The sequence below is a fragment of the Bombina bombina genome, chromosome 4, assembly GCF_027579735.1.
Source record: "Bombina bombina isolate aBomBom1 chromosome 4, aBomBom1.pri, whole genome shotgun sequence".
Taxonomy (NCBI): domain Eukaryota; kingdom Metazoa; phylum Chordata; class Amphibia; order Anura; family Bombinatoridae; genus Bombina; species Bombina bombina.
Window position 1 is genome coordinate 1,107,789,457 of NC_069502.1, and position 13,528 is coordinate 1,107,802,984.

General features: G+C 38.3%; 1 protein-coding gene across 1 annotated transcript in view; it reads left to right on the top strand.

Moving 5' to 3' along the window:
- The window catches only part of UTP25 (UTP25 small subunit processome component), an 88,141-nt gene that overhangs the window by 35,180 nt on the left and 39,433 nt on the right, over nucleotides 1-13,528 (top strand). Inside the window, exons 8-11 of the mRNA XM_053712368.1 lie at nucleotides 5,164-5,366; nucleotides 10,811-10,993; nucleotides 11,896-12,008; nucleotides 13,193-13,438. Of these exons, the coding sequence (XP_053568343.1) occupies nucleotides 5,164-5,366; nucleotides 10,811-10,993; nucleotides 11,896-12,008; nucleotides 13,193-13,438 (745 nt within the window). The remainder of the gene's footprint in view (nucleotides 1-5,163; nucleotides 5,367-10,810; nucleotides 10,994-11,895; nucleotides 12,009-13,192; nucleotides 13,439-13,528) is intronic.

Sequence of the window (13,528 nt, forward strand, 5' to 3'; positions counted from 1 at the left end):
AAGGAAGTAGGAAGAAGAGAAGGGGAGTATAAAAAGTTAGGAGATTTGTGTCAGACCTTGATATACTGGTAACAATAAAGAGTTAAGGGAGGGTGGTCTTAGGTTGGGTAAGTAAAGGAAAAACAAAACGTATGATAAAAAAAGAAAATGAGATAAAACAGTAACAATTACAAGAACAAGTACAATTGAGGCAGATGAACAAGCCGGGTGCTTGCTTAGGGTCAGTTATCACTATATACCCACTTATGGAATATCTATATATCAGGCATTGCAAGTATTTCCAAATATTTCTTATTATAATTCTTGCTTTCATTTCTACAACATACCATAAGGAGTAACAGATAGTAAAGTAAAATCTAGCAGATAAATTAGGCATTTGTGTGGAATTCATGCCTGTGTCCCCGGCCTACTCCGCCCATGTCAAGGATAGAAAGTCTTAGAGCATCTGGACTGGGCAGCATAGGCCGGAGACCCACGCCTCCACCTTTAAATCCCATCAGAGGAGGTTTGCCTCTCTACATCTAACAGAATAATCATAATTTACAATGAGCGTGTGCTGTAGAGTGACCTCGTAGTAGGGTTGCAGGTATTACTTACTTAAATATCACTTAGAGCTGGTTACAGCCAAAAGGAACATTTGTGAGCGTTTTACTTCAGTGACTTTTAGCTGTCTAAGACAAAGAATACACAATCATAGTAATTCAACAATAGGGATATGTATGATAAACAGAAAGTATAAACATATAAACATTGGGCCATGGCCTACATATAAAACCTTAGTAGTGTGTTGGCGTCTTTTTATAACTTCTAAACAAGATTTGGTCCGGACTTATAGCTGTAGGCTTGCTTAGTCAAACCTTATGATCATGAAAGTTAGTAGGTAAGTTCATAACAGTATTATAACAGTGTCTTTTATACTTGTCACAGTCCTTTAGGTCTTTGGAAGTGTTTCAGGAGTTGACAATGTGTTCAAAGCTCAGAGCTACGTGAGCATCTCCATACCAAGTCTGGTTCACATATGTCTCCTTTGTGGCTTTGGGGTCAGCTGGTCCGAGGGAGTGTGACGTATGTGTTGTCTTTCTTCTGTGGTCAGGGCTGGAATGCCCAATGTTGTGCAGAATTTTTCGGCTTCCAAGATTGATCTGCATTCATGGCGGTTGCCATTTTTTGTAGCAATTATTGAGGTAGGGAATCCCCATCTATAGGGAACTTTTAGCTGTCTCAGATGGGAGGTCAAGGCCGAGAAGTCCCTTCTCTTTTGTAGAGTCCTTGCGGACAAATCTTGAAATATTTATATGCGGATGTTTTGGTAAACCACAGCTTGCTGTTGTCTGGCCCGATTTATAAACCGCCTCCCGTTGTTGATAATTTTGAAAACGGACAATGATGTCTCTTGGCGGGGCGTCAGCTGCTGGTTTTGGGCGAAGCGCTCTATGTGCTCTATCTAGGATAATATTTGATTGCTCACCTTCGGCTGGGCCTGCCATCTCGGCAAAAAGACCTAATAGGAACTCTTGTATTTCATTGCCTTGAACTGACTCCGGGATGCCTCGAAACCGCAAGTTGTTACGTCTAGTGCGGTTTTCAAGGTCATCTAGTTTATCTTCCAGTTCCATTGAGTACTGCTGTTGGTGTTTGACTTTGGAGGATAATTCCGCCATCTTTTGGGCAATGACATATTCGTGTTCTTCCAAGAAATCAACTCTTCGGCCTAAGTCGGTCATTTCTTTTTTAAGGTCTGCGCACTCAGTTCTTATACAAGATTTGACCTGGTTTATCAGGTCTTCCATAGCTTTATAAGTAATGGGAGAGTCAGCCTTTGCCATAGAAATGATAGGAGATGGGCTTCTTGATGTATCTGAGTCCTCCAAGTCTTCTGTGTTGCTAGAAGGTGCAAGAGGAGGCCCAGGTTTTTGCTTAAATTTCTCTGATTGCCTGAAAAAGGCATTCATGTCTTCCTGAGATTTCTGTGACGTTTTATGTTTGTCATTCTTTGTCCCTCTTCTTTGCGACATTCTGGCGAGACAGCAGAGGTTGGAACCAAGTGACAGGGATCACTGTCTTCAGAAGATATAGATGTGGTAGAATTATATTATACTAGATTTACGCTGTATAAAAAGTCAATGTGTGTCGGCACTTAAAACTACTGGTTGCTTTGGCAATAAGCAAGTGCTCCCATGAATGTTATAAAGAGCAAACCAATATTGAACGAATTGCCTTGATGCCAAGTGTGATTTTTGCAATCAGTCTCTCACCTTTCCTGGTTACGTGACGTCCGGTGACACCTCTGTTAGCTGAAAACAAACGGATCCACGACGACCCTCTGTGCGCAAACCAGGTGCACACACAAGCGGTCCGGCACTTGACGCCTATTCTAACCGCTCCGGTTCCCTCTGCGTGGATCCTTTCGGGTGGCGTGTGACGTCACCTTGCTCACTTCCGGTTCTTGGAACCTCCCTCTCCGAAGCAGAGCCGTGCAACTATCGGCAATTTCCAAAACCTGGATCGGTGAGCTGCACCTGACATGCAGAGAGACCCCACTGGAACTGGTGCAATCCTCGGCTCCACAACACAAAGACAAGCAAAATCGAATGAGGTGCACAAACAGCCGGTGGTGAATGAAATTTTCTTTATTGCACTTAGCTCCGAGCTACGATTACGGCTTCATTGCCGAAACATGTCAGCAGACAGTCACTGGAGTGAGGCTACATCCACTCGCTATTTGGCTTGATTTCCCTGTATCTCTGGAGAGAGAGATATTTTTAAGTGCAATAAAGAAAATTTCATTCACCACCGGCTGTTTGTGCACCTCATTCGATTTTGCTTGTCTTTACGCTGTATAAGCCCTACTCTCCGGGGAAAGTGCCCTCACAGGGCGATGCCGGCAAAGGGGATGAGGATATGACCCGCTGCTATGGCGAACAGCGGGAAATGGAGGAAGAGAGGGGCTTTCTGTGTATCTGTCAAGAATTTGCAAATTCGCTTCAAAGTCACCAAGCAGAGGCAGCGGGTATTGGAACACTGTTATGCGGCTGCAGTATAGTTTAGCCCAGGAACACAATTATAGATGATCTCCGGTTGATAAGGGAGAGACAGAAGAAAGGGAAAAAATAAAATGTGCCAAAACAACACCTGGGTAGAGGCAGAGATTAATCCAGAGGATGAACCATGCGGTATCTTTAGATGTTGGTATATGCAATAGTGTATAAACTCAGCAAGTCAGCCTCATAAAAATCCCTCTCTGACTTGTTCCACTAATTTCAGGATCTTATTGTTGTGTTTAGATCTGTGGGTGTGGGATGGGAGCTTTATTGAGGCTTGTGAGGGCCGTGGATTTCTGTAAACTTTAAGGTTTGAAAAGGCTGTAGTGTCCTTGTTAGTGGCCCTTCTGACAGTGCTGATGTTTAATTATATATGCACCGGAGCGGATCCCCGGCCCTCCGGTGTCTAATAAAGGAGTGGTGAAGTGTCAGCTGCTGTCCGTTTCAAATCCCACAAATGATCGTACCCATATAGGATCTGCCTTGGAGTATGTGAGTACAGCCTCTCTCCTAGAAACTTCTGCTATGTGCGGTGGGGTTAATATAAACCGGAGCGGGTGCTTGGCCCTCCGGCGTGCTGCAATGATGTTAGACAGGTATAGGGGTGTAGTGGCGCAATAATTGCTTACCCCTTGTATGCATTAATTGTCCGAGAAGACCGTCTATCCCAGCACATGCAATCTTTTGCCGGTGGAGCACTGAAGATGCTGAATTAGAGGCTGCGTCACAGCTCGTGGTTCAGAGTCCTGTCGCGCTGTGTTTTGCTGCTTCTTTGCTCGATTATATGAGCAACTGCCGGGCCACAAAAAGTATTTTCTTGATCCGCTTTGTGTCACAGACAAGCCAGTGTAGACAGAACTTATAATTTGACTGATTAGGGCATGTATATTTCTTTTAGCACCCGGCTTGTGTTAAGAGCATTAGTAATGTGCGGCCATCTTGGTTAGCCGTTCGCTCCGCCTCGTGCGATAGATAATCCCTTTATTACCCATTCCCCAGTTTTGCATAACCAACACAGTTATAATAATATACTTTTAACCTCTGTGATTATCTTGTATCTAAGCCTCTGCAAACTGCCCCTTTATTTCAGTTCTTTTGACAGACTTGCAGTTTAGCCAATCACTACCTGCTCCCAGATAACTTCAGGTGCACGAGCAAAGTGTTATCTATATGAAATACGTGAAACTAACACCCTCTAGTGGTGAAAAACTGTTCAAATGCATTCTGAAAAGAAATTAGCATATGAACCTCCTAGATTAAGCTTTCAACTAAGAATACCAAGAGAACAAAGTAAAATTGGTGATAAAAGTTAATTGGAAAATTGTTTAAAATTACATGCTCTATCTGAATCATGAAAGTTTATTTTGGCCTAGACTGTCCCTTTAAGGTTCCAGATAGCTTTTTCCTATTGATTGAAAAGTCTAGGCTATAGATTAGATCACACCTGATTAGATGACTGATGTCCGTGCCTTTCTCTTTCACACCACCCACTGCCAAGTCACTGAACACTCATTGCCGGGATCTCTCACCTCACTCCTTCTGACGTCATCTGAAGCATTGTTCAACACCTCACTGACATTGTCAACCTTTATACATAATACATTGTGGGTCAATCCTTTCACTTAACACACACCACACACGGAAAATGTAAATCGCTGCACCTCTTTTCTGTCCATTATTACAGCATGTTGCATGTGCCTGGGTGATCACCTTAAATCTTCAGCCAAATAATTGCCACATAACAGTTAGTAAAACCTTCTTTAGCTATTTACCATATAATGTGCATTGCGAAAAAAGCGTCTATTGATTGTAGGCAAGAGTTTGCAGTATGTGTGTCTGATTGGCTGATGGCTGTCACATGATACAGAGGGCAGTGAAATAAAAGGGAAAAAAAATTGTTAGACAAAAAATCTATAACTTACAATTTAAAATTCAAAGTATGTGTTATTGCATTTGTCTTTATTATGCATTTATTGATTATGCAATTTTACTGTGTTAAATGGTATTTTTATACTGTATTGATTATATGTGTGCATCATTACACTATTTATCTGTTCTCTAATAGTTCAAATGTGTGTCATTAAATTATATAACTCAATGTGTCTCATTTGTTGTTAAACAGGCGTTGCCATCTTGCAGAAGAGTATGAGGCTCTATTCTCCATTTTACTCTTCTGATATTATCATAGCCTCTCCTCTTGGACTGCGTACGATCATTGGTAGCGAGGGAGAGAAGAAAAGGGATTTTGATTTCCTATCTTCCATAGAGGTCCTTATCATTGATCAGGCGGATATCTACTTAATGCAGAACTGGGAACATGTTCTGGTAAGGACTTTATTTATTCCACTGTGGTATGTATCATATTGGCAAGTTACTTCTTTTTGGCCAACAATGGGTAATAAACCTTAAACTATAAAATATTAAGGTTTATGTGGATTTCCAGTCGGTACTTCCTGTGAATGACACCACCATATGTAATCAATGTAATATAGTTATGTTATAATTTGTCATCAGGATATTTAACTGACACTTGAGCACCATTGAGGAATTACAGTAATGATTTTATTGTGATATCCTTTATGCTAAGGTGTCGCATACTACGTGACTTTTTTGTTGTTGTTTTCACAAAATATTTCCTTTCTTCTAATCCATTGATAAACACAGTGTTGTGCTTTCTCTGGTTAATATGTATTTCTAGTAACCTCCACGAGCAGCATAATAATAAAGAAAAATAATAATCTTAAATCGCGTGTTCTTGAATGGAGGCTTACTTGATTTGTTCACCATTGAATTGCTCTTACATATTTGCAATTTCTTTAAGACAAATATACCCTTCATCAGTGCTATTGTCATAAGGGGCTTTAACTCTGTGTAAAGCTCGTGTCAGAAATCGGGGCCCGTTTTCACATGTTTGGTTGTTTTTTTACTGTGTTGGTATCTTAAAATATAGTAATGGCAGCAGTATGCACCAATTAGGCTTCCACTGATTGAGCAACTTTTTACAAAAAAAAAATGTAGGTCATAAACCTGATCTAAACTAAGCTGACTACTAAAATACATTATACAAGTTAACAATATGCATAGTCAATCATTTAAGAACAAGAAACCTGTAATGATAAATATAAAAAATCTTGCAGGAATAGGTCCCTTCCTGGCATTTGTTTTTAATAAGGTACAAAGGGGGAGAGGGAGGGAGTAAATAGGCAGTAATGAATTAAAGGGACACTAAAGTCACATTTCAGACAGAGCATTCATTTTAAACAACTTTCCAGTTTACTTCTATCATGAAATTTGTTTTGGTCTCTTGGTATCCTTTGTTGAAGAGCATATCTAGGTAGGCTCAGCAGCAACATTGCAATACTGGGAACTAGCTGTAGACTCCATGATGGCTTGTGTTAAGCCTTGAAATGACTATTTCACACCTCAAGTTTAGTGATATTGTTTTGCAAGTGTGTGTATACAGGGCATATGAATAGACCGGTCCGGTCGCCAATGGCGACCTAAATTTCTTGCGGGCAAGTAAAATTTTTAAGTTACCAGCCCGAGCGGCGACCTGACATTTTAAGTGGGATAGTGTCAAATTGCCTTTCACATATGCGCACACACGGGAAAGGACGGTAGAAAGGGGAGGTTCTTTCTGTTAAATGCATTCAAAGACCTCCCCTTTTCTCCATGGCTCTTGGTCTCTTCCTTGTCAGTTGCTACTTCCCACCACTAAAGTTGTCTGCACGGGAAGACATCCTGCTAGAGCGGTGAGTGTTTCTTCTCTGTGTATGAATGAAGTAAGGGATAAAGTGACTATATAGTTATGGTAGGCAGCTTGCTCACGTACATTATGCTGACGTACTCCAGGGTCCTCTGCAGTACTTCAGCACAATGTACACGTTCAAGCTGCCTACTATAACAATATAGAGCACTGCACAATTTTTCTGGATGCTATTAATGCTCCAAAAACTGACTTTACCAATCTAATTAGTAGAGAACATACCATCTCTATGCACCCAGTCAAATCTGCTAGCGCGGCACTGACAGTCGTGCTAGTAGTTGAAAGGCAGCTGGGCAGAATGGGGGGAAAAAAAAGTATTTTTAAAATGCCCGTTATGTCACTGTTCATTGAAGTCCCAAATATTAAGCAGCTTGCAGGGCATTCAAATTGGGACCTCTGTCTGCAATGCTTTGTGGGATTACAATAACACTATTTATATTGCCTTTTTACATAATATATATATACACACTACATGCAGATACGCACGGACGACTAAAGTTTTTGGGTATTCATAGGCCCTGTGTATATGTGTGTGTGTATGTATGTATGTATGTGTATATATATATATATATGTATATATATATATATATATATATGTATATATATATATATATATATATATATATATATATATATATATATATATATATATATATATATGTATATAATATATATATATATATATATGTGTGTGTGTGTGCTGAACAAACTGGGTCTGAAAGGAAGCTAAGCTCCACCTACTCCCACTATCGAAATCCCCTGCAAACCGCTGAGTAGGAGTCCTAATCTCCGTGAGTACAGCAAAAATCAAAGAATGCGAGGCAGAGGCTAAAAAGTTTTTAAAAAAATAGCTTTTATTCCAATATACTAAAATTCCATCACGCGATCAAAAGGCCAGTGCAGCATCGGTCTTACGCGTTTCAGCTTGTGCCTTAATCATAGACCGTGCTACAACTGGCCGTACAGCCTAATTAAATACATATGAGATCCTGTGACGTAAGTATTAACAGAACAAGACTATTTTAACTCTTAGCATCCCAAAATTATACTCTCAAACATACAAGTATTCAAATCATTTTAACAGTAATATGAAAATATAGAAAGGCAGTTTGCAGTAGCTTACATTAGAAAAAAAGACTTCAGAGTTATTATCTTTTAAGGCTTAGCTGTACATATTGTCTGTAATTAATAAGAGTAAGTGTGATCTAGTTGATACTAGTATCCTATGTTAGTGTGAACGTATGGCCAGATAATATTATTAATCGTATTGAAACTAGATACATATGTAATCCCTACATCTTTGCCAATCACAAACAACAACAGAAGATATCAAACATCTGTTACCTTATTCCCTTTATCAGACTAAAGGACTACATCTATAGCTCCACATGATCCTAAACTTCTTGAAAGCAATAAATGCTAAATGTAAAGCCCACTCTTAAGACCTTAGACGAATATTAGAAATTGCATTGAGTGAAACAGAGCCATGCATAATTTGAATCCCAACAATTCACATAAATGCAGGGATACTGTTTAGTAGTAAAGGGTATAAAAGATTAATACTTATAAAGAACTGTATGTACAAGATAGAATATACAGATCAATTTCCCACAATTCCTCAGATAGTCTAAATTACATTTTAGTTATTCCCAAAAATTGATATGATCAGCATAGATATTAAGGCCTCTTGGGGCCCTTGTCTTTAAAGTGAAAGTCAACCCTAGCGTTTGTGAAATGCTAGGATTGGCTATTGAAACAAATAAAGAGGACTTTCATTCATGAAGTATAATATTCTTCATGCAGAAAGCTCCTTTATTTGTTTCAAGCGATCACCACTCTGAGCTGCTACTACAGCCCATGGCAGATCACTGTTTTACTTTAGAGGTGACGTTTTCCCCTCTTAGCCAATAGCTGTGCAGTAAATCCAGCTTGGCGCCCTTGGGAGCCAGATTTACCGCACGGCTATTGGCTAAGAGGTGGAAAAGTCACCTCTTAGCAAAACAGTGATCTGCCATGGGCTGCTGTAGCAGCTCAGAGTGGTGATCGCTTGAAACAAATAAAGAAGCTTTCTGCATGAAGTATCTTATACGTCATGAATGAAAGTCCCCTTTATTTGTTTCAATAGCCAATTCTAGCATTTCACAAAGGCTAGGGCTGACTTTTACTTTAACTTGAATATCCAAAATGCTTCTTGTTTTTGGAGTAATTTCTCCCTACCACCTCTCCATGGAATCTTAACATGTTCTATAATCTGCCATCTGAGATCATCAGTGTTCTCATTGTGGACAGATTTGAAGTAAAAAACTACTTGGGAACTAGGAGAAAGTGATTTAACATCATATAAGTGTTCTTTAATTCTATCTCTGGCTTCCCTTGTTGTAACACCCACATACTGTATGTTACATTTTATACATGTGATGAGATAGATTAAAGGTTGTACAACAGTTTGTGCAGGCGTCTGTCAAACACTCTCTTTGTGACCACAGACTGAAATTGTTTACCTGTCAATGTATAAGTACATGCCTTGCAACTGCCTGCACCACACCTATAGTGACCCTTACAGCTATAGTCCTATTCCTTCTGGACACACACTTACATCATTTCAGTATCCAAGGATAAAGTGCCTCATCGCCCTGTAAAATAGACAGACATTTCTGAATAATTTTATTGATTTCTTCAAATTGATTGATATAGTTGGTAACAAAGGTAGGCTTATTATCTCCCATTCCCTTTTTGTGTTTACCACTCTTACAGATAGTGTTCCTATCCATCTTCTCAACCTCTTTTTATAGGCCTTATCAATGAGGTATTTTGGATAGCCTCTCTGCTTGAAGCGTTCACTAAAAATATCTGCTTGTTCCTGGAACATCTCTGTGGATGAGCAATTCCTTTTAAGTCTGATATATTCCCCTTTTAAATATCCCATATCTGGGGTGTATGCTCTTTGTATGTAAAATGCTATTACCCACTATTGGCTTCCTATGTAAATAGGTTTCAATTCGATGTACAGAGCTGTTCCCCACCAGAACCAGTTCCAAGTATTCAATCTGTAATGAATCTCTTGCATAAGTGAAACTCAAACCAATATTATTGGAATTCAGATCACTAAGGAATGCCTCACTTTCTAGTTTTGACCATTAACCCAATTAAGGTATTGGGAATTATCTTGCTCTCCATTGCTCCTCCATTCACTAGGGCTCAATCCTTGGGGTGTTTGTATTTGACTTAATTTGCATATTTTAGTTGTTTCTTAAAGGGACATAAGTCAAAATGTGAACGAAATGGTTCAGATAGAGCATGCAATTGTAAAACAGTTTTTTATTTACTTCATTCTCTTGGTATCCTTTGCTTAAAAGCATACCTATGTAGACTCAGAAGCCGCAATGCACTATTGGGAGCTAGCTGGTGATTACTTACTTATGCCTCTTGTTGTTGGCGCACCAGATGTATTCAGCTAGTACTCAGTAGTCAATTACTTCTGAAGCTAATTTTAACCATGCGTTTTAACCACATTGCATGGCTTAAACACACCGTTATATGTAAGCAACAGTGCAATAATGAAATACTCTAACACATAGCATATCTCTAACACATATAGCATTTTCTTATTGCACTTTTATGTCATCTTTAAGATTGCAGCTTTCCAAATCTAACATAAGAACTTGCGATACAATTGTAGATTCCTTTTTTAAAGGGGATTAAGGAAATTTGATTATCTGGGACCCATAAGGCCAAATGCTTCTCGAAGCCATTGATTTTATGTTTGTTACTAATGGTCTATCCCAGTTTTTTGCATTGTAGCAAGTTGAAGAGAAACCCCATACGTTTACCATACTTGTTATGGATGTGCTGCTGTGTCGGAAAAACTAAAGCAATTAAAGCAGAATTTGTAGTCTTGGAATTTTTTTTTTTTTCCGGCAGTTAGAAGTGATGGCTAATGTAAAGTATGACAAATGGGGGGATGTGATATGAATTGTATCATATTTGTTTTATTCTGTTTCAGCACTTGATGAATCACCTCAATCTTCAGCCTTCAGAATCTCACGGTGTTGATTTTTCCCGGGTGCGAATGTGGAACCTTAACAACTGGTCAAAGTACTATCGGCAAACGTTACTTTTCAGTGCTTTGCAAGAGCCACAGATTAACTCAATATTTAATAAGCACTGCTTCAACTACTGTGGGCAGGTACGTTCTAAACAATTTGTACTGATACAAAAAGAAAAGCTTAAATTACAGACATACAAGCGTAATGCATTTACTGTTCATTAGCATTGCTGTTACTGGAATCTATTATAATTTACTTCTTGTGACTACTACAGAAGCAATCCTATCAGATAGTCTATAAAAAAAGGTGCATCCCTTATGTGAGTGTATTTGGAGCTATTGTTTCTCTTTGTGGTGACTGTACTAGGCCAGTTGGCCCCCTCGTGTTGCTGTTTATTTTTTATAGATCTTGTTCCAGAAAGACTTACAACTCCGCTGCCTGAGCCAGATACCATGTTGGAAGACTGGTGCCAGTGTATGGGACATTTGATAATTTGAGAGACTGCCCTTTAGTTGTTTGTTATAGGGATGTGCATTCAGATACTTCGTGAGGATCCAAATGCAGAATTAAGCAGCAGCTCGTGCCCTTTGGTTATTTTCATAGCCGGATTGATACCTGTAAAAAGATCCCCACACTAAGATCTGTGCAAATACAGGATCTTAGTCGTTTTTTTTTTACAAGAATCAACCCGACTACAAAAACATCTGAAGGGGCGCTGCTAACTTCCATATTCAGATCCTCATGAAGGATCCGAATGTACATCCCTAATGCATATGTGTTGTTAGTGTGTGTGTTTGTATATATATATATATATATATATATATATATATATATATATGTATATATATATATGTGTGTGTGTATGTATATGTATGTATATATATATATATATTCTGGTAAAGCCGTATTGTTCATTTATGTTTGAATGACAATTAGTTACTTGCATAGTTCAAAGCAGTTTGTATTTATTTATTTATTGCTAAAACTGAATGCATTTTTTCTGTTCATTCATATAACATACATTTTGCAAATGTGTTTTTAGGTGACTGTGAGAAATATGGCTATTACAGGTTCTATTTGTCAAGTGGTGGTGCAGCTTCCTCATGTGTTCCAGAGATTGGAAGTGAACAACTTGCTCTCAGTGATAGATGCAAGGTAATCCCAATAAGTATATTTACCAGTAACCCACAGCTTATAAGCAATAGTTAGTAATGGTTGAATTTCCCAGAGGTTCCAACTGGTATTGGAGTTATTGTCGTTGCCTGCATAAACATCCAGACATTTCAACAGAATTAAAGGGACTTTGTACACTAACATTTTCTCCCCTTTAATGTGTTACCAATGGTTTATTTTACTCGTTACACTATATTTATTTGAAAATAGCTTGTTTACCTTTTATTTTGTTATTTGAAATAGCTGCTTTCCAAATAAATCAGCACCTATACAGAAAGTATGAATACAGATGTATTAACTATAGAAAAGATATGTAAACAAGAGACAAAGCACTAATTAACCTCCCTTGTGGTGTAAGAGAGAGAGAGAACTGTTTATCTCTGATCCCCCCCCCCCCCCCCCCAGCCATAATTAGTATTTCAATACTTAACTACTAGGCTGTGTGTTTAGACGGAGATAAAATGAGCAGGTTTGCTTTACCTGCAGGTTTAGCCATTCACGTTGATTTAGTATTTGATATGCATTATTGCTTGAAATTAGACACACAAAGAAAACTGTGCAAATGCCAAAAGAAAAGTTAGTCAGTGTCACCAAATTAAAGGGACATTAAACTAAAAACATTTGTATTTTATATATGAAACAACATTATTTAACATGTTGAAATGTTGTGGGTTTTTTTTAAATAAAAAAAGGTTGTTCATTCCCTTTAAATTGATTTTGAAAGTAACAGGGACTGCATGTTTATATAAAACTCATACATTATTTGCTCACTGGCAGAAATAAATAAAAAAAATATTCTCACTTTAAGTGGTCTTATCAACTACTATAATTCACAGTGATTGTATAAGAAACCTTGGAAAGAACCTGACCAAGTAATGAACAATACATTAATTTAATTCAATACAATTCTTTAGTAGTTTGAAGAGTACTCTACCACTGTTAAGCATATGGGTATTAGAATTTTGAGACCTATTCTAGGATAAAATGATTTTGTTGTAGAGCCATCTCACAATCAGTTGTTGTATCCTCTAGGGAATTATCTGTGTGCGGGTTAAAGTATGATTGTTTGGAATACATTTAGTACTTGGTATATTGTTTTGCTAATGTTAAAACGCATTATTATGTCTATATGATCGAACGTAACCGTGTCTTCATCAATCAACCAGATTTGACTTCTTCATCAACAAGATATTGCCTCAGTACCGAGATGCAATCATGTCACATACACTTATCTACATTCCTTCGTATTTTGACTATGTGAGAATTCGAAATTATTTTAAGAAGGAAGAGCTGAGCTTTGCTCACATCTGTGAATACACTGACAAGCCCGGAATATCCAGAGCACGGCAGTTCTTTTTGAAAGCAGAAAGACAATTCCTCCTCGTTACAGAAAGGTTTCATTTTTATAAAAGGTATGAAAAAAGCATTTTAGATGCCAAAAATCTCTGTTTTTGCACTAATTTTTATGGAATTGAACTCTTGAGTTGTGTTATCTCAGTAAA